The sequence below is a fragment of the Neoarius graeffei genome, chromosome 5 (genome assembly GCF_027579695.1).
Source record: "Neoarius graeffei isolate fNeoGra1 chromosome 5, fNeoGra1.pri, whole genome shotgun sequence".
Classification (NCBI taxonomy): domain Eukaryota; kingdom Metazoa; phylum Chordata; class Actinopteri; order Siluriformes; family Ariidae; genus Neoarius; species Neoarius graeffei.
This window is the reverse complement of record NC_083573.1, coordinates 17,964,346-17,982,313: the sequence shown is the minus strand read 5'-3', so window position 1 is coordinate 17,982,313 and position 17,968 is coordinate 17,964,346. Positions and strand designations below refer to the sequence as shown.

Genomic DNA, 17,968 nt, shown 5'->3' with positions numbered 1-17,968 from the left:
GAAACCGGAGCACCCGGAGGAAACCCACGCGGACACGGGGAGAACATGCAAACTCCGCACAGAAAGGCCCTCGCCGGCCCCGGGGCTCGAACCCAGGACCTTCTTGCTGTGAGGCGACAGCGCTAACCACTACACCACCGTGCCGCCTCAAGTTAATCATAATAAATTTAATTTTGAACCAGTTCGCCATTTTGGCAACGTGCATCCAATCAGCGGGAAAACACTGGGAGTGACGTCATCGGAGTGAAATATGTCACTCAGATCCGCAAGGTATTTTTGTATGAAAATTGTGAGTTTTTCAACACAAGATTAACTTCATATCTTCAAGCAAACGCGATTTTCTTTTTATTATATAGACGCATCCACAAACAAAAAGTACCCAAATTTATCAAAACATTTCCTCAGGAGTGACATATAGAGATTTATGGCCCGGATGTAGTTTGTATGAAAAATATGAGTGGCGTATTTCCCAGTAAAACACTTGTCTCTATGGGTTTTTTATACACATACATAGTATTTACGCACGAGTCTAGCTCAGCTCTTTCCAGTCTGTCTCTTATGGTTCTTTATAGTTCTCCTCATAACCAGGTCTGGCTCCAAATCCACTGGCCTGACGTCCGTGTTTCCACAACCGACCACAGGACAGCTGATGGAATAAACAAATCCAAAAAGGGAATGTCAGGTAGGAAAGGTAGGACTTTAGCTGTAGCAGTTTAAAGTTTGTTTCAGCTTACCGACATTTCTTCTTATTGTTTTGCTTCATCTTAATGTGGGACAGAATGGCTTCATGATCATAGTAATGCTGGCACTTCTTGTTTTTCACTGGATTGACCATTTCAACCTGTCAACATCATCATACGCAGTTAAAGAGGTACTGCACACTTAAATGTCGACTGTGATAAAACGTTAACACTGGTGTTAATATTGACAATTTTATAAAAACAGGTATTTCAGGAGTTGAAAACGGCTCAAAACTACCAGCATCTACTGGTTTAAATCATCCTGAACCTTGCAAGCCTGATACCAACTTAGAGTCAGCCATTTGTACTTCTCTACTACATTAATTTTTATTAAAAGAAAAAAGTTAACGCTCTCTAATCAGATGTGGGCAGCCCACCTCTCCCAGTCCCCGCCCTTGAGTGGGAGTCCGTGAGACCGAGCTCATTTTCAAACATATGCTCATCGCGACAGATGGTGTGGCTCAGGTTTTGAACACCAACACTATTGTAATTAAAACACAAGTATGATTCTGATGTCCAGCTTAAATTGCGCAGTACATCACATTCCTCTTTCACAATATTACCAGTTTTAAGCTGGAAGTATTAAGGCAATATTAACAGCACACTGAGATGAGTGAGACGTCTCGGCTTTTATGGACATGTATTTAATATACCTGCGTAAGAGGGCATGTGAAGTTCGTCTGGCTCTGTGTCACAGCAATGTCTTCGTCCAGCTCCTCTTCCACGCTGCCACATGCCACCTGATTTGCTACACGTGTATATAACATACATCATATGCATATATCAGTGTAAAGTACTGAATGAGTGTATCTGATTAGTGTCAAGCCTGTCACATACTTTTAGATATAAAATATACAGTTGTGGTCAGAAGTTTACATACAGTGACGTCATCTTGGATATGAATATCATGGCAATATTTGGGCTTTCAATGATTTCTCTGAACTGTTGTTCTTCTGTGACAGAATGATTGTACAGCATACAGCTTTTAAAAAAAAACTAGAATTCGGTGCACAATTTTCTTTGGGTTTTCTGAAAACACAAAAATTTACATACACTCAGATTATTAATTCAGAGGTGCTGAAATTTCCAAAATGTGTCTTATCTTGCCAAGGCCGAGATAAAATGAGTATTTGGTCACTTACAAACAAGCAAGATTTCTGGCTCTCACAGACCTGTAACAACTTCTTTAAGAGGCTCCTCTGTCCTCCACTCGTTACCTGTATTAATGGCACCTGTTTGAACTCGTTATCAGTATAAAAGACACCTGTCCACAACCTCAAACAGTCACACTCCAAACTTTTTGGTAAAAACTCAACTTGTCGTGTTTGGAGGAGAAAGAATGCTGAGTTGCATCCAAAGAACACCATACCTACTGTGAAGCATGGGGGTGGAAACATCATGCTTTGGGGCTGTTTTTCTGCAAAGGGACCAGGACGACTGATCCGTGTAAAGGAAAGAATGAATGGGGCCATGTATCGTGAGATTTTGAGTGAAAACCTCCTTCCATCAGCAAGGGCATTGAAGATGAAACGTGGCTGGGTTTTTCAGCATGACAATGATCCCAAACACACCGCCCGGGCAACGAAGGAGTGGCTTCGTAAGAAGCATTTCAAGGTCCTGGAGTGGCCTAGCCAGTCTCCAGATCTCAACCCCATAGAAAATCTTTGGAGGGAGTTGAAAGTCCATGTTGCCCAGCGACAGCCCCAAAACATCACTGCTCCAGAGGAGATCTGCATGGAGGAATGGGCCAAAATACCAGCAACAGTGTGTGAAAACCTTGAAGACTTACAGAAAACGTTTGGCCTCTGTCATTGCCAACAAAGGGTCTCTTAACTTCCTCTTAGTGATTATGATTGACTACAGCTGGTAGCTTATCTGTCTTCATAAAAAGGGTTTGTTTACAGCACTCACTGGATTGACCAACACACAGTAAAATGGGAAAGTCCAAGGAGCTCAGTGCAGATCTGAGAAAGAGGATCGCAGTTATACACAACTCAAGAATGTCTCTTGGAGCCATTTCTAAACAACTGCAGATCCCAAGATCAGTTCAAACAATTGTATCCAAGTTATTGTGAGGTGTAGTCACTTTTTGCCAAGCCACTTTGCTTCAAGAAAACCCAAACTGTCACTCTCAGCTGAAAGGAAATTGGTTTAGATGGTCAGGAACCACCATGCCACAGTCCTGCCATGAACTGGAAGCTGATGGATCATTGTCTACAGTTCAGTGAGTTTTAGATCACCATGGACTAAAGACCTCTGCATGCTCTTGCGACAAGGCTTTAAATTGGCCCTAAGAGGCTGCTAACCAAGAAATAACCCCCTGTTCCAAAATTGACACCTTCAAGCTTAACTAAAGTTTGAAGCTGACCACATAGACAAAGAAAAAGCCTTCGGGAGGATAGTTGTATGGTCAGATGAGACAAAGATTGAGTTGTCTGGCCACAATGACCACCATGTACAGAGGAACACTGTACCAGCTGGTGGTGGTGGTAGGATCATCATGCTCTGGGGCTGTTTTGCTGCCAGTGGAACTGGTTCATTGCACAAAGTGGATGGAATAATGAAGGAGGACTACCTCAGAATTCTTCAGCATAACCTCAAACCATTGGAAACTTGAACCTGATTGGGAGTGACAACAGGACAATGAACCCAAACACGCATCAGAGCTGGTTGTGGAGGATAAAGCAGGCTAACATTAAGCTTAAAACAAGTCCTGACTTCAACCGTATTGAAAAATATATGGACTGTGCTTATAACTAGAGTCCATGCCAAGGGAAAAAAAAAAAAATTTAATTCAATTCTACCCTGAAGAGTCATGAAATATCCAACCAGAATTCTGCCAGAAGCTTGTTCATGGTAAAAAAAATAAATAAATAAAATAATAATAATATAAATAATAATAATGTTTGGTCAAGGTGAATCTTGCAAAGAGAGACATTTTACCCAAATATTAGGTGTGCTGTATGTAAATTTGACATTGATATATACTTTTGACCCTGTGTTGATTTCAGAAAACCCAAAGAAAATTGTACACTGAATTCTAGTTTTATTTTTGAAAGATGTACAATCATTCTGCCACAGAAAAAGAACAGTTCAGAGAAATCATTGAAAGCCCAAATATTGCCATAATATTCATATCCAAGATGACATGTCACTGTATGTAAACTTCTGACCACAACTGTATACAGGGAAGTTTATTACCTCTTGGCACAAAATTCAATTTTTTTTTAATGTTTCATTTCATTATTTTTAAGCCATTTTTGGTCCACAATGTTTCTTTCCACGTGCCTAAGACACTTACACGGTACTGTAATTCATTTGGTGACATCAGAACATTTATATCCTTTTATTACATCCTATTTTTGAACTGCATGCGTTTTAAGTCATTGTCAGGACATCTCAATAGATAACATCCAAACAGCTACTCACATAATCCGAACTGTTCAAAAGGTTTTTGAGAAGTTAATACGTGAGGATTTTTATGGGATAACAAATCACTCTAACAGAATAATGTAATGAGAAAAATCAGAGACAGTTAAAGCCTTTACATGCCCGATACGACATGAAAATTTTCAACAAAAATTTCTGCACACGGTATGCACATAGTCTGATTCAATTTTTTTTAATATTCTGTGTCCTAGTTCATGCTCATTTCACTGTTTCCTGAGTGAATGATGCAGCCATCTTGTAGTGATGAAAAGACAGAAGCTAATGATGATAGATGTGGGGGGGGGGGGAAATAACCACGTTGCTTTGTACTATTCGTACTCTGTATGCAAGTACTCATGACAAAAACAACAGTTTGGAAAAAATATATATTGACATCCAAATTAATCGCATGAAAAAAAGAAGAAAAAACACCCTGGTGTTTAAAAGCCTTTTGAAATGCACCTTTGGGAGCACTTCATCCACGACTTCCTGTCTCACTGGGGTATAAATAGGAGACGATTTCCTCAGTCAGTTATCACGTGGGGAAGTTTTTATGAAAACACAATCACGTGTGTGGTTCTGATGGACAGCTTAAAATCTCTTCATCTCATCATAAATCACAAGTGACTACAGTTTGCTCGATTCTACTGGAACTGTATTCTGTGCTTAGACAAAAAAAAAAAAAAAAGCCATTTTTTTAAAAAGCAGCAAACACTTTAATCCTTTAATGAAAATATTCCTAAAAACAGCATACACTATACTAGGAGGAAAAAAAACCTTAAATAAAAATATAAATAAAATATATAAATATAGTGGTCAACAAAATCTATTTACAATATAATCTAAAAACTTATATAAAATACTTGCTTATGACGTAATAGCTGCAAGAGCAATGGATTTAAAATTATTTAAATTTACATCATTTATAGGTAAATTATTCCATGTTATCGTCCTTGGATAAAAAGAAAACTTAAAAACATTATTTGATACACTGATCTGATGAAAAGGATGAGTGTTTGGTAGTCTAGTAGCTCTTGTAATTTGACGCACTTCAGGAGGGAAACAAATGCCAACATGTCCACTTAAGATCTTGTAGAACATACTGGCTTGAAAGAAGAGTCTGCGATCTTCAAGAGAATCCCAACCAAGACGCTCTATCATCGGAGTCACATGACTAAAACGAGAATAGTCATTGTAGACGAATTGTGTAGCACGATGCTGGACCATTTCAATTTGGTCGATACTCTGCTTAGTATAGGGGTTCCACGCACTACAACCGTATTCGAGCTTTGGACGCACCAACGAACGATAGGCTTGATCTTTAACTTTTGGATCACATCCACTAAGAATACGACGCAGTAGCCCAAGAGTTGAATTTGCCTTCTTGCAGATGTTATTAATATGCTCATTCCAGCACAAGTTATCTGCCACAGTGATCCCAAGATATAGTGCTAAAGAGACTCTAGAAATAGACTGTCCATTTAAGACGTACTGGAACTCGGTAGGTACTTTCTTACGTTACACCAAGATGATAGCATTTCTTCAAGTTAAAATGGAGTTGCCAAGTTTTTGACCATAGAAACAACTGATCAAGGTCATCCTGTAGGGCCCAGCAATCTTGTACCTCACGAATTTCTCTGTAAAGGACACAGTCATCAGCGAAAAGACGTAGATTTGATTTTACCGATGATATGTCATTTATATATAACAGAAATAAAACAGGACCCAAAATCGAGCCTTGTGGGACCCCAGAAAGCACGGGCTTAGTAGAGGACTGGAGACCATTTATTGAAACTGATTGGGTGCGATTTGTCAGGAAAGCCTTGATCCACTTGAGCATGTTCCCTCTAATCCCATAGTAATCAAGCTTCATTAACAACCGTTGATTAGGGACAGTGTCAAATGCTTTGGAGAAATCAAGTAGAACAACATCAGTTTGGCTGCGAACATTGATTAACTTCGCCCAATTGTGTATGGCTGATATCAGTTGTGTTTCACAGGAGAACCGCTGCCTGAAACCATGTTGCTCATCAATCAGAATGTTATTTCTAGAGAGGTGTTTAGCCATATGGCTAAGGACAATATGTTCCATAACTTTGCAACAAATAGAAGTCAGAGAAATTGGACGGTAGTAGTTTGCTGGATCAGATTTATTATCCTTTTTGAAGACTGCAGTAACGCGGGATTTGGACCAATCTGTTGGAACGATGTTAAGATTAAATGACTGTGAGAAAATAAAAGCAAGCCACTCAGAAGCCGTTTGTGCAATCTCTGAGCACTCTTGAGGGTAATTCATCTGGTCCACAAGCTTTCTGAGGATTTAGCTGAGCTAATTGTTTAGCAACTCCATTAGGCGAGAACTGTAAGTCTCCAATCGGATGGAACGGTGAAGGTCCAATTTCGGGGAAAGGAATCTGTTCACGGGTGAAGACTGAAAAGAAATAAAAATTCAGAGTTTCTGCTTTGTCTTTATCTGAAATACTCAATCCATCTTCTGTCTTGAGAGGAGGAATTCCAAGATTTTCAGATTTGCTATGCTTAACATACGACCAGAACTTTTTTGGGTTGTCAATCAAGCTATCACCAATAACTTCATTTAGATAACAGTCATGGGATTCCTTGATGAGTTTGGCCACCAAGTTTCGTTGGCATTTAAACACTTTCTAATGCTGTTCATTTTTGGAGCGAGTAGCTTTCTTGTGAAGACGATCTTTTTTGCACATTTCTCGCTTGATCTCGGGATTTATCCATGGCAGCTTATTCTTTGGATTTGACGATTTCTGAGGGATAAACTGAGAAATACCAGTATTTGCTGCATGTTTAAATGCATTCCAATTTTGCTCTACAGAATTTTCACATGGGTTAGATGCAAAAAATTCAGACGACGACTTGGCTATGAATTTATTCAGGCCACCGAAATCTGCTTTTTTGTACACAAATTCTATGGGGATGCTGAGAAGATCGTGTTGCTTTCAAGTTAACCTCAAAATGAACAATATCATGGTCACTCAGTCCAACAGATGTACACACTCCAGAGGTAGAATTGGGGTAGGTTGTCAACAGTAGATCCAGGGTTTTCTCTGAAGCAGGTCTCGTAGGTACTGTGACATGTTGAGTTAATGAGTAGTCATCCAACAGATTTAAAAACTTATTGTGCTGTGATGCAGTAACAGGGTTAGTGGTAGTTGGTGTTTCATGGTCCCAGTTTATATCACCCAAATTAAAGTTTCCTCCGATAACGATATTTGGATGATTTGGCACTCTGGTGAACACGTCATTAACAGAAGTGTTAAGATGGTCGAGGATCTCAGTAGAGGAATTTGGTGGTCTGTAGAACGATGACAGGTACAAGGTCTTGTAGTTTGTCATTTTGAGAGACGTCCAGAGGATTTCACAGTCGTCATTATTAAAGTCGACTTCTTCAGTGCATACCAGGTCAGATTTGATTGCTTGGAAAACTCCACCTCTGTAACCATTTCTATCCTTTCTAAAAACAGTGTACGTAGGCGGGAAGATAGAATAAGTAGGTATACCAGGATGGAGCTTTGATTCAGTTCCCAAAACAAAACCCGGATCATGTAATTCGAGTAATGCTTGGAATTCAGTAGAATGTCCTGAGCTCTTCAATCCATTACAATTTATAATCAAACCTCTTAATGTATTCCTCTTAGGTGTCTTGTCACACTTGGGTACATTAGCACAGTTCATGTTTTCTCTTGAAGTACTTGATGTTGTTTGAGTACAATTCGTTGACAGAATATCAAACGAATTAGACAGATCGATCGAGCTAGTAGACGATTCCAATAAAGTAGTAGAGAAATTCGAGAGATCGCAATTCAGACAAATCCACGAGCATGAAGAATTGGCCAGAATTTCGTAATCATCAATGTTCATCTCCAGGCAGCGGACATGCAGCCAAGAATCACATGAGTCACATTGGATGCCAAGTTGGTTGCTTCTTGCAAAGTCCGCAGGGGTATTTCCAGGCTGGACCAGGGTTGATGTTTATATCCCCACACAGTAGTATTAAATTTAGCAAGAGGCAGGACCTGGGTTTTCGAATAAAGATGGCCGCTCGTCATTGGTAGTTTTGAGAGAACAAGAAAGCTTCAAAACTCGGAGAACTGATGGTCTGTGGCTTAATAAGATATTGGTTGACAGGAATTAAGCTTGTGTTTTCAATATTATTTGGAATTAAGTTATACCGAATAAACAGTCCAAAAAATAGGACTGTTATCGGAGCACTAAATTTCACATCACTCAAGTGAAAAGAAGAATAGTTACACAGGATACAGAAAACACCAGAATCCCTGTTCTGTGGTGGATGCTGCGGAACTGTTTCATCTCCAGAGGCCCTGGGAACCTTGTTAGGACATACAGCAGCAGATTTTAAAAGTAGACGGCCTTTCGAGTTCATAAAAATCGGTGAAATTTGGTCATTGTGATGTGTTTATTTTTGTAATATCTTTAAAAAACAGGCCATTCTATGGCAGGGAAGTTATTTAATTTGAGGGGATTCTAGAGCAAATAATGTGCATGAAATCGCTCGCTTTGCGCAGTCAAGCAGACAGAGGAAGGTTTACCTTAGACCGTGCACTAACAGTTACATCATTCTGTTGCTAAACGAACAGCTGATATGGTCAGCGGAGGTGCTCGCTGACTGCTGATATTTATTAGTTTGGTCCTACGTTTCCTTTCCTTCATAAGATAACATCTTTTCTTCTCGCTTTCTGTTACTGTAGTCGGTCTTTCATGTTTCATTCACACACTCACGTCCGCCATTGTTCTCTCCTGTTTCAAATTTGTATCCCACAATGCCTTGTGCGAACGGGGAAAGCTCACCGCGTGACGCATGACGTAGTATCTTGAATTGCGTCATGGTGAAGCAGGAAAAAATAGCGGAGAATTTAAGGCCACGTGGCTCTAAATTCATTAATTGTTCTATTTTAAAAAACCTCATAAAATTGGAAGTTTGTGATTCGAATTCAGTAGCTTTCGGTCCACTAAACAAAAATAACTGGGTGTCGGGAAAATTCTTTTTATGACCTACATGTGAAAAATCTGAAAGGCAGTATAGCTTTAAATGAAAGTCTGCCAAGAGGTTACACCTAGGATACGATTGGGTGTTTGTACAGAATGATCAATGGTCTGAAACAGATGTTCAAATCATCCTAGTACCACAATCTACAAACTACTGAAAACCTGTGGACTGAACTGAAGAGAAAAGAGAAGAGGCCATGAAGGAGAGGAGGATAGGTCTCTTAAGTCAATTAGAAGGTTCTCTGACGTTTTTAGCGTAACAAACTACTTAACAAAGAAATCGTTTCATAACCTTTGTAAGCCATGAGTGCTGAGATTAAAAAAAAAAAAAACGGAGAAATGTGTAGTTCTATGTTTTTATGTAATCAGAGGTGGAGAACCCTGAAGTTTGACCACGTGTTCTGGGTCCAACAAGCTTACACAGCAACAGGAAAAGTGGTCACCCTATCCTAACATCCAGAGATCACGAGTTCAAATCCAAGCGATACCACAGCCATCTGAGTGGGAGGGATGGAAGTCTGTCAATCACAGTGCCACTAGGCAATCGTGTCTGTGAGCTCACGTATGCAGAAGTGGGCAGACAGTGCTTTCCTTCAGATGTGTTATACGCAGCATGAGCAGCAGTTACAAAAGATGTACAGCTGACCAGCGTCATGTCATACGTCAGCCTCCACCCACACCAATAGGTAGCTCTTCTACTGTATAATATGGGAGAACTGACTAAATCCTAACCCACCCCCCAAAGCAAAAATGAAAGGGACTGAGTGGCAGAGCATCATCATGTCACCTGCATTACCTTGTTGCAGAGATTTCCTGATGCTGTCCCTGAAGTCTACCACTTTACTGTGGCGTTCAATGTCAGCGTCTGAGACTGCATCCATGCGTTCAGCGACTCGCTCCTTCACAGAGTCTTTCAGCTTGAACATGGCGTGTGGAGGCTCACGTCTCACCTACAACACGAAGGAGCTCAGTGAGACAAGTGGAAAGCAGCACTGTGATGTCACCTGGAGCAAAGATACTAACCTGAGTAATCATCTGTTCGACAGATTCCACAAAGCAGTTGATCTCTTGATCTAGTTTGGCACATTCCAACATCATCTGTTCCAGTTTCTTCACACCTGGACTGTCATTAGTAGCTGGAATTTAAAAAATTGTCAACAATTTTAATGCATTTTTCCATTTAAATTGGAGTCATTTCCACCTGTGTAACCTAATACACAAGTCTATAATCTTGTACTTGATAAGTACTTGAATGATGGACGCGCCACAGATCTGGTAATAAAACCGTATATGCAGTTCTGTGCACAAGTAAAGAAATGCTGTAGACCAAAAATGGCTTAAAAATAATGAAATTAAATGTTTCCACATATTAAAAAAAATACTATAAACAATCAGTAAACCATAATAAATGAAACAAAGACAATATTTGGTATGCGATGACCCGTTGCTTTAGTCTCGGGTACAGTGAGTGCAGTTTTAAAAGGAAATGAGCTGTAGGTTTTACTGAGCATCTTACAGAAGCAGCCACAGTTCTTCTGGACACTTTGTCACACTGGCTTCTTCATTTTGCACCAAAACCCAGTAGCCTTCATTATGTTTTCTTTTTTAATCTGAAAAGTGGTCTCTTATGTAATATGCTGCTCAGATACAAACTTTTTTTTTTTCCTGTAACAATTTTGTGCTGGAAAACAAACGTTTGGAACTCTAAAATGTTTTTGTACTGACTCGATAATGGAGAAGTCGAAAAATAGAAATGTATAACAGTTTGTATGAAAAAAAATAGGGTGCCTCAGACTTTTGCCCAGTACATGTGATGTGATATGGTGTACTTTTATGTGAGAAGACATTTTTGTATTTTTAGCATTTTTGGAAGGAGTCTCCAGTGTCTGCACTTTCACAACCAGAAGCAATTTTAAAAAGTTTTCTGACACGAGAAAATCTTCAAAACAGAGAGCTTTGGGTTTCCAGTTTGTCAGTAACATGACAAGCTGTGTGTGTTTTTAATCTTATGCAGGGATCAGACTACACGAATTCAGCCCAATTTTGACACGGCTGACAAATTTCCAGCACCAGGCCCGAATACGAACATCGGGAATGAACAGGCTTTGTAGTGGGACATAATCAAAGAACAACGAGGTCGTGTTTGGGACACTCTGACGAAAAGTCAAGCATTTCAGAGTTTTTTTGGATTTTCTCACCTATCTTGATAACATGTTCCTTGACATTCCCTTCGTAGCCACGATCGACAATTTCTTGCCCCTCCTCCCTGACGACATGAACGATGATTGGCAACACTAAAACTTTGACCCTGACCAGTCTCCTGAGTCCCAACCAAAACAAGTGTTTATGGCACTATGATTGCCTAATCTGACATAGTGACCATCGTGAAAGACAAAAATATTGCGTTGTAAACTGAAGGCACTGTTTAGAACTGTCACAATGTTAAGTGGTAACAGGAATAATAATAAAACACTTCAGGACCTGCCACATTACACCACCCCGTTCATTGATTACACCAATCAGCCATAACATTAAAAACACTGACAGGTGAAGTGAATAACACTGATTAGTATAAATCTGGAGGTGATGATAGAAAATCGCGTGCGCTGATTGGTCGAGAACTTCGGACTATTTCTCAATAATCACCTCATGTGACTCGGCAAAACAGCAGCCAATCGCTGTCACCGTATGTGAGGAAGAATTAGAAATTGTGAAAGAAAATGCTGTTCCTAAAAGCACTAAAGATGCTACGAAGTTTGGTCTAAAACGATTCAAAGGTAAGGTGGAATTATGATTTATTTTATGTGACTCGGCATAGATAAGTGACAAGTCTGTGCCGTGCCTTTATGACATTTGCATGCTGCTTTTGAAGATTGAAAAAATTTTTTTTAAATAAACACCTGTGTATTTATACTAAAACAATTATCTGCCTCAGGCTCGGTGAATAAAAACCTCGACTTTGTCCCAGTTATTATTCACCAATATTCACTGAGCCTGAGGCGAAGAATTGTTAAATATCTCATTACAATGGAACCTGTCAAGGGATGGGATATATTAGGCAGCAAAAGAACAGTCAGGTCTTAAAGTTGACGTGTTGGAAGCAGGAAAAATGGGCAAGTGTAAGGATCTGAGCAACTCTGACAAGGGCCAAATTGTGTTTTAGCCAGGGTTCACTTTCAGCAGTTTGTGCTACAGGAGTTATTCTGTGGGACTGGACCAGATAGGAAAGCCTTCGTGCCCCATGTGAATCAATAACCTCTTTTCCACCAAATCAGTTCCAGGGCTGGTTCGGGGCCAGTGCTGGTGCTGGTTCACAACTCGTTCAACTTGCGAGCCAGCTGAGAACCAGTTTGCTTTTCCATAGCTCGGGGTGCTAAGGGGAGCCACGTCAGTTACGTCACTGCGTTTGCATAAACCTTGGCGCGAACATCGAAGCAACAACAACACAGAGAAGAAGAAGCAGCAACAACAACAATAATGGATGACTGCTGCTTTACTGCATCCATGATATCTCGTCGCTTATTTAAAAATGGCGACCTTTTGTGGTCTTGCTATTGTTGTTGGTCTTAACAACTCTGCCCCCCCCGCTGATGTAAGCGGTTCTTTCCTCTGGCCCAGCAAAGAGCTGGTGCTAGCCTGGAACCATTTTTTCTGGCCCCAGAGCCAGTTCTTTGTCAGTGGAAACAGAAAACCCGGTTCCAAACTAAGCACTGGCCCCGAACCAGCCCTGGAACTGATTTGGTGGAAAAGGGGCAAATGAGGCTTCGACACCCATGACCCTGTCACTGGTTCACTGCTTGTCCTTCCTTTTAGACGGTACTAACCACTGCATACAGGGAACACCCCACAAGATGTGCCGTTTTGGAGATGCTCAGACCCAGTCATCTATAGCCATCACAATTTGGCCCTTGTCAAAGTCACTCAACTCCTTACGCTTGCCCATTTTTCCTGCTTCCAACACATCAACTTCAAGAACTGACTGTTCTCTTGCTGCCTAATATATCCCACCCCTTGACAAGTACTACTGTAATAAGATAATCAATGTTATTCACCGGCGGCACGGTGGTGTAGTGGTTAGCGTTGTCGCCTCACAGCAAGAAGGTCCGGGTTCGAGTCCCGTGGCCAGCGAGGGCCTTTCTGTGCGGAGTTTGCATGTTCTCCCCGTGTCCGTGTGGGTTTCCTCCGGGTGCTCCAGTTTCCCCCACAGTCCAAAGACATGCAGGTTAGGTTAACTGGTGACTAAATTGACCGTAGGTGTGAATGGTTGTCTGTGTCTATGTGTCAGCCCTGTGATGACCTGGCGACTTGTCCAGGGTGTACCCCGCCTTTCGCCCGTACTCAGCTGGAATAGGCTCCAGCTTGCCTGCAACCCTGTAGAACAGGATAAAGCGGCTAGAGATAATGAGATGAATGTTAGTCACCTCACCAATCAGTGGTCATAATGTTATGCAATGTCCTCATTGTTTATTCCTGCTAAAGGGCAATTCCATGTAAATGTCAACCTCACCATGCAAAAATAAAGCAACATGTAATACATCAAAACCACTCCCAGAGATATCACCTAGGCCTGTATTTTACAGATGTGAATAAGTTGAACCAATTTGTAACCAACCTAATATGTCACTGTCAGTCTTTCTTTCTTATAATGTAAACCCCAAGCTAAAACCAACTTTGATCATGTACAATTCTATATTATTGCCACAAGCCACAGAAATGTATGCTAAAATCCACAAAACAGCAAAACAATAGCCATCCTAAATATTATTTAAGAACTTTGATAGTTTTAGCTGATATTTAGAGAGTTTTTCAAAGGGTTATGGTGGTTAAATTGCTGATTTTCTAAACATATGCCATGTCTATTTCAGACGCGTCACATCCATAACGGAATTTCGTCACATCCATAACGCTGACTTTTCCTTCCGAAACTCTGCATGAAATACAAAATATTTTAAACAAAGATTTTTTTAATATTCACCTTGGACCCCTCTATCAAATGGATATCTCCATTTCGACATTAGGTTTACGATTTCACAGAGTTTGATAAAAATGTACAGTCACTCAAGAAAAGTGATACTTTTTCTGTCACATCCATAACGCATCTTTTATTGGCGTTTTCTGGCATGCCCTAGATGTACTAAGTGTCACGTCCATAACGCTGGAATTGCTCTAAAGTCACCTTGAGCTTCCACCAGGTCCAGGGCGACTTCTGACACAATGTCCATTCCTGTGTTGATATCAGTCTGACATAACTTCAGAACGGACAGCTGGGGTTGAATGGAAGTCAGGGACATCTCTCTGTACTGTCTCATTAAAAAAATCAAACAAACAGGTGGCGTTTAATGAAGGCGTTAAATTCTAAGTACATTAAGCTAAATGCACTAGCACACCCGCTATAAAAGGTTCTCCTGTATACAGAGTACTGTTATGTTCAGTGTGCTAGTTTACTGCACCTCTGAATTTAGTTTGTTTACAGGTGAGCACAGTTAGCCAGAGAAGCTAATGTGAGTGTGAACTGATTTTCCTACTACACTGTTCAAAACGCAGTAACATCATGTCTATAATGAGGCTTTCAAAAATGTTCCTAAAACACACTGAACTTTAAAAAAAAAAAATACTAGTGGTTACCTACCTCTCTAAAGTAACGCGCCACAAGAAAAGCTTCCGGGTTTTTACGAGTAATGGGATGACAAAATAAAAGTCTCTTTTCCTCTCCAGTTACTACTGATTCTAAAATAGGGTGCATCAGTTGCCCTCACTTTCATAAAATCTGACGCATTTTTGTTTGGGTGTTCCTTTTCACCAATAAAGACATCCTGTAAAATTTTTTGACCATATTCAAAAGTCTAATGGTGGCACCATGAGGTTCATTTTTTTTTTTTTGCCAAAAAACACTTATTTTATGTTTTCGCGTAAGGTTTGAATCACAATGTCGGACTCCATTTATTGATTTCTTGTGACCCAGAGATCATGTTAAGAACCTTTGCAAGGGATTGAGAAGCATTAATGTGATTCATAATACATTTGTATTGTTTAAAAGTAGTTGAACAATGATTCAATGAACAGCTAAAACTCAAACTGCTTGATAATATATTTAGAATATGTACTAAAAATGTGTATCTAATACTCTATAAGGTGCCATAATGTTTCATGAAAAGTGATCGAAATTTTGTCATAAGTCATAAAATAGCAGCTTTTTCCATAACTTTGAGCTCCTGGTGCCACCATTAAACTTTTGAATTTTGTCAAAATATTTCACCCAGTGTGTTTTCTTACCAAAAGGAACATAAAAACAAAAATGCATCATGATTGGAGGAACTTTTCATTTTTAGGGGGCAACTGATGCACCCTATTCTACAATCACTTCCAATACCAGCAGCATTAGTAGTAATTCATTTCATTCTCATCTCATTATCTCTAGCCGCTTTATCCTGTTCTACAGGGTCGCAGGCAAGCTGGAGCCTATCCCAGCTGACTACGGGCGAGAGGCGGGGTACACCCTGGACAAGTCGCCAGGTCATCACAGGGCTGACACATAGGCCAAGTTTACATTAGACCGTATCTGTCTCGTTTTCTTCGCGGATGCACTGTCCGTTTACATTAAAGCGCCTGGAAACGCCGGGAAACGGGAATCCGCCAGCATCCACGTATTCAATCTAGATCGTGTCTGGTCCGGTGCTGTGTAAACATTGAGGATACGCAGATACGCTGTGCTGAGCTCTAGCTGGTGTCGTCATTGGACAACGTCACTGTGACATCCACCTTCCTGATTCGCTGGCGTTGGTCATGTGACGCGACTGCTGAAAAACGGTGCGGACTTCCGCCTTGTATCACCTTTCATTAAAGAGTATAAAAGTATGAAAATACTGCAAATACTGATGCAAATACTGCCCATTGTGTAGTTATGATTGTCTTTAGGCTTGCCATCCTTCCACTTGCAAGTGGTAAGTGACGCGCATACCCGATATGCACTGAGAGCACACACACAGCGGCTCAGTCCCGAATTACTGCTTGTGCACTTCACTCGCGCGCTCTGTGAGCTGCGCAGGGCCGGAGTGTGCACCCTCCAGAGGGCACTCGCTGTTCAGGGCGGAGTGATTTGGAGCGCAGGATGCCTGCGGAGCCGAGCGTATCCGTGTATTGGCGTTGCTGTGTGCAGGCGAATCGTGTATTGGTGTTGCTGTGTGCATGTTAATCGTTTTAAAAATGTTAATCTGATGATCCGCTGATACGGTCTAATGTAAACCCCACCATAGACACAGACAACCATTCACACTCACATTCACACCTACGGTCAATTTAGTGTCACCAGTTAACCTAACCTGCATGTCTTTGGACTGTGGGGAAAACCGGAGCACCCAGAGGAAACCCACGCGGACACGGGGAGAACATGCAAACTCCACACAGAAAGGCCCTCGTTGGCCACGGGGCTTGAACCCGGACCTTCTTGCTGTGAGGCGACAGCGCTAACCGCTACACCACCGTGCCGCCCATTATTATTATTATTATTGGTGGTGGTTCAGTGGTTAGCACTGTCACCTCCCAGTTCTGGATTTAGTCAACTGGGGCCTTTCTATACAGTTTACATGTTCTCCTCATACCTGTGTGGGTTTTCTCCCCCAGTCCAAAGACATACAGCTTAGGTCAACCTGTTACTCTAAATTGCTCATGGGTTTGAATGGTTGTTTGTTTCTGTGTTAGCCCTGCGATAGATTGGTGACCTATCCAGGCTGAACTCCTCCCCTCACCCAAAGTCAGTTGGGATTGGCCTCAGCTTCCCCTGCAACCCTGACGGATAAGTGGATAATGATGGCTAGATGACTGAGTCTGCGCATCTCCAAAATGGCACATCTTGTGGGGTGTCTCTGGTATGTAGTGGTCCAAGGAAGGACGACCGGTGACAGGGTCATGGGTGTTGAAGGCTCATTGATAGGACACAAAGGTTAGCCTGTATGGTCCAATCCCACCAAAGAGCTACTGTAGCACAAACTACTGAAAAAGTTAATGCTGACACATTTCTGTTTTAGCCAGCATTAACTTTTTCAGCAGTTTGGCCCTTGTCAAAGTCACACCAATCCTTACACTTGCCCATTTTTCCTGCTTCCAACACCACAACTTCAAAAACTGACTGTTCGCTTGCTGCCTAATATGTCCCACCCCTTGACAGGTGCCATTGTAATGAATTAACGTTATTCACTTCAGCTCTCACTGGTCATAATGTTATAGCTGATCGGTGTGTGTATGGCCCTCTGTTCATTTTAAACAGATTGAAGCCTGGTCTTGTCCAACTGAACGTTTTCAAGATGGTCACCGAGTGGACAGACTTTGCTTTAACTAATGTTTATGATAGACACAATTATATTTGTAATATGTAACATATTTTTTGGTTAATGTGTTCAATATATTGCTGAGAATGTACAGGCTTTGATACTAAAATCGCACTTGTGTCTGAAATGTGACAAACATGAGCTAGCAGTTAGCTAACCTGCTAACTAAATAAACTAATATGAGTGACTGAGATGGAAGGAGAAAATGGAGGTGTGTCATTGTTGCATATTGGGGATATTTTATTTATAGCTACGTTTTGCCATTTTATGAGTATGTGACAAGCACTAAAACATACTAAACAATGTTATTCTATATGTAATTTTATTCATTCTGAGTAACTGCTTATCCTAGCATTAACCGTTTTTTTTTTTGAAAAAAAAATACAACCGGCTTTTATTTTGACATCGACATGCAAAAGCAGAAAACCACAACTT

The 17,968-nt window shown here is 40.8% G+C and overlaps 1 protein-coding gene across 2 annotated transcripts; it reads right to left on the bottom strand.

Moving 5' to 3' along the window:
• Nucleotides 1–332: 332 nt before the first annotated feature.
• nsmce2 (NSE2 (MMS21) homolog, SMC5-SMC6 complex SUMO ligase) lies at nucleotides 333–14,881 on the bottom strand. Of its 2 annotated transcripts, none has more exons than XM_060921351.1 (7): nucleotides 14,839–14,881; nucleotides 14,386–14,509; nucleotides 10,233–10,345; nucleotides 10,006–10,159; nucleotides 1,394–1,488; nucleotides 735–841; nucleotides 333–646 (listed from the first exon to the last, which is right to left on the bottom strand). In XM_060921351.1, exons 2-7 carry the CDS (start codon nucleotides 14,498–14,500, stop codon nucleotides 535–537), a joined length of 696 nt encoding a protein of 231 aa, XP_060777334.1. In that variant the 5' UTR covers nucleotides 14,501–14,509; nucleotides 14,839–14,881; the 3' UTR covers nucleotides 333–534. The 2 variants fall into 2 exon arrangements, with proteins under 2 accessions (XP_060777334.1, XP_060777335.1); XM_060921352.1 differs by having other exon boundaries at nucleotides 14,386–14,513; nucleotides 14,839–14,858.
• Nucleotides 14,882–17,968: the final 3,087 nt, after the last annotated feature.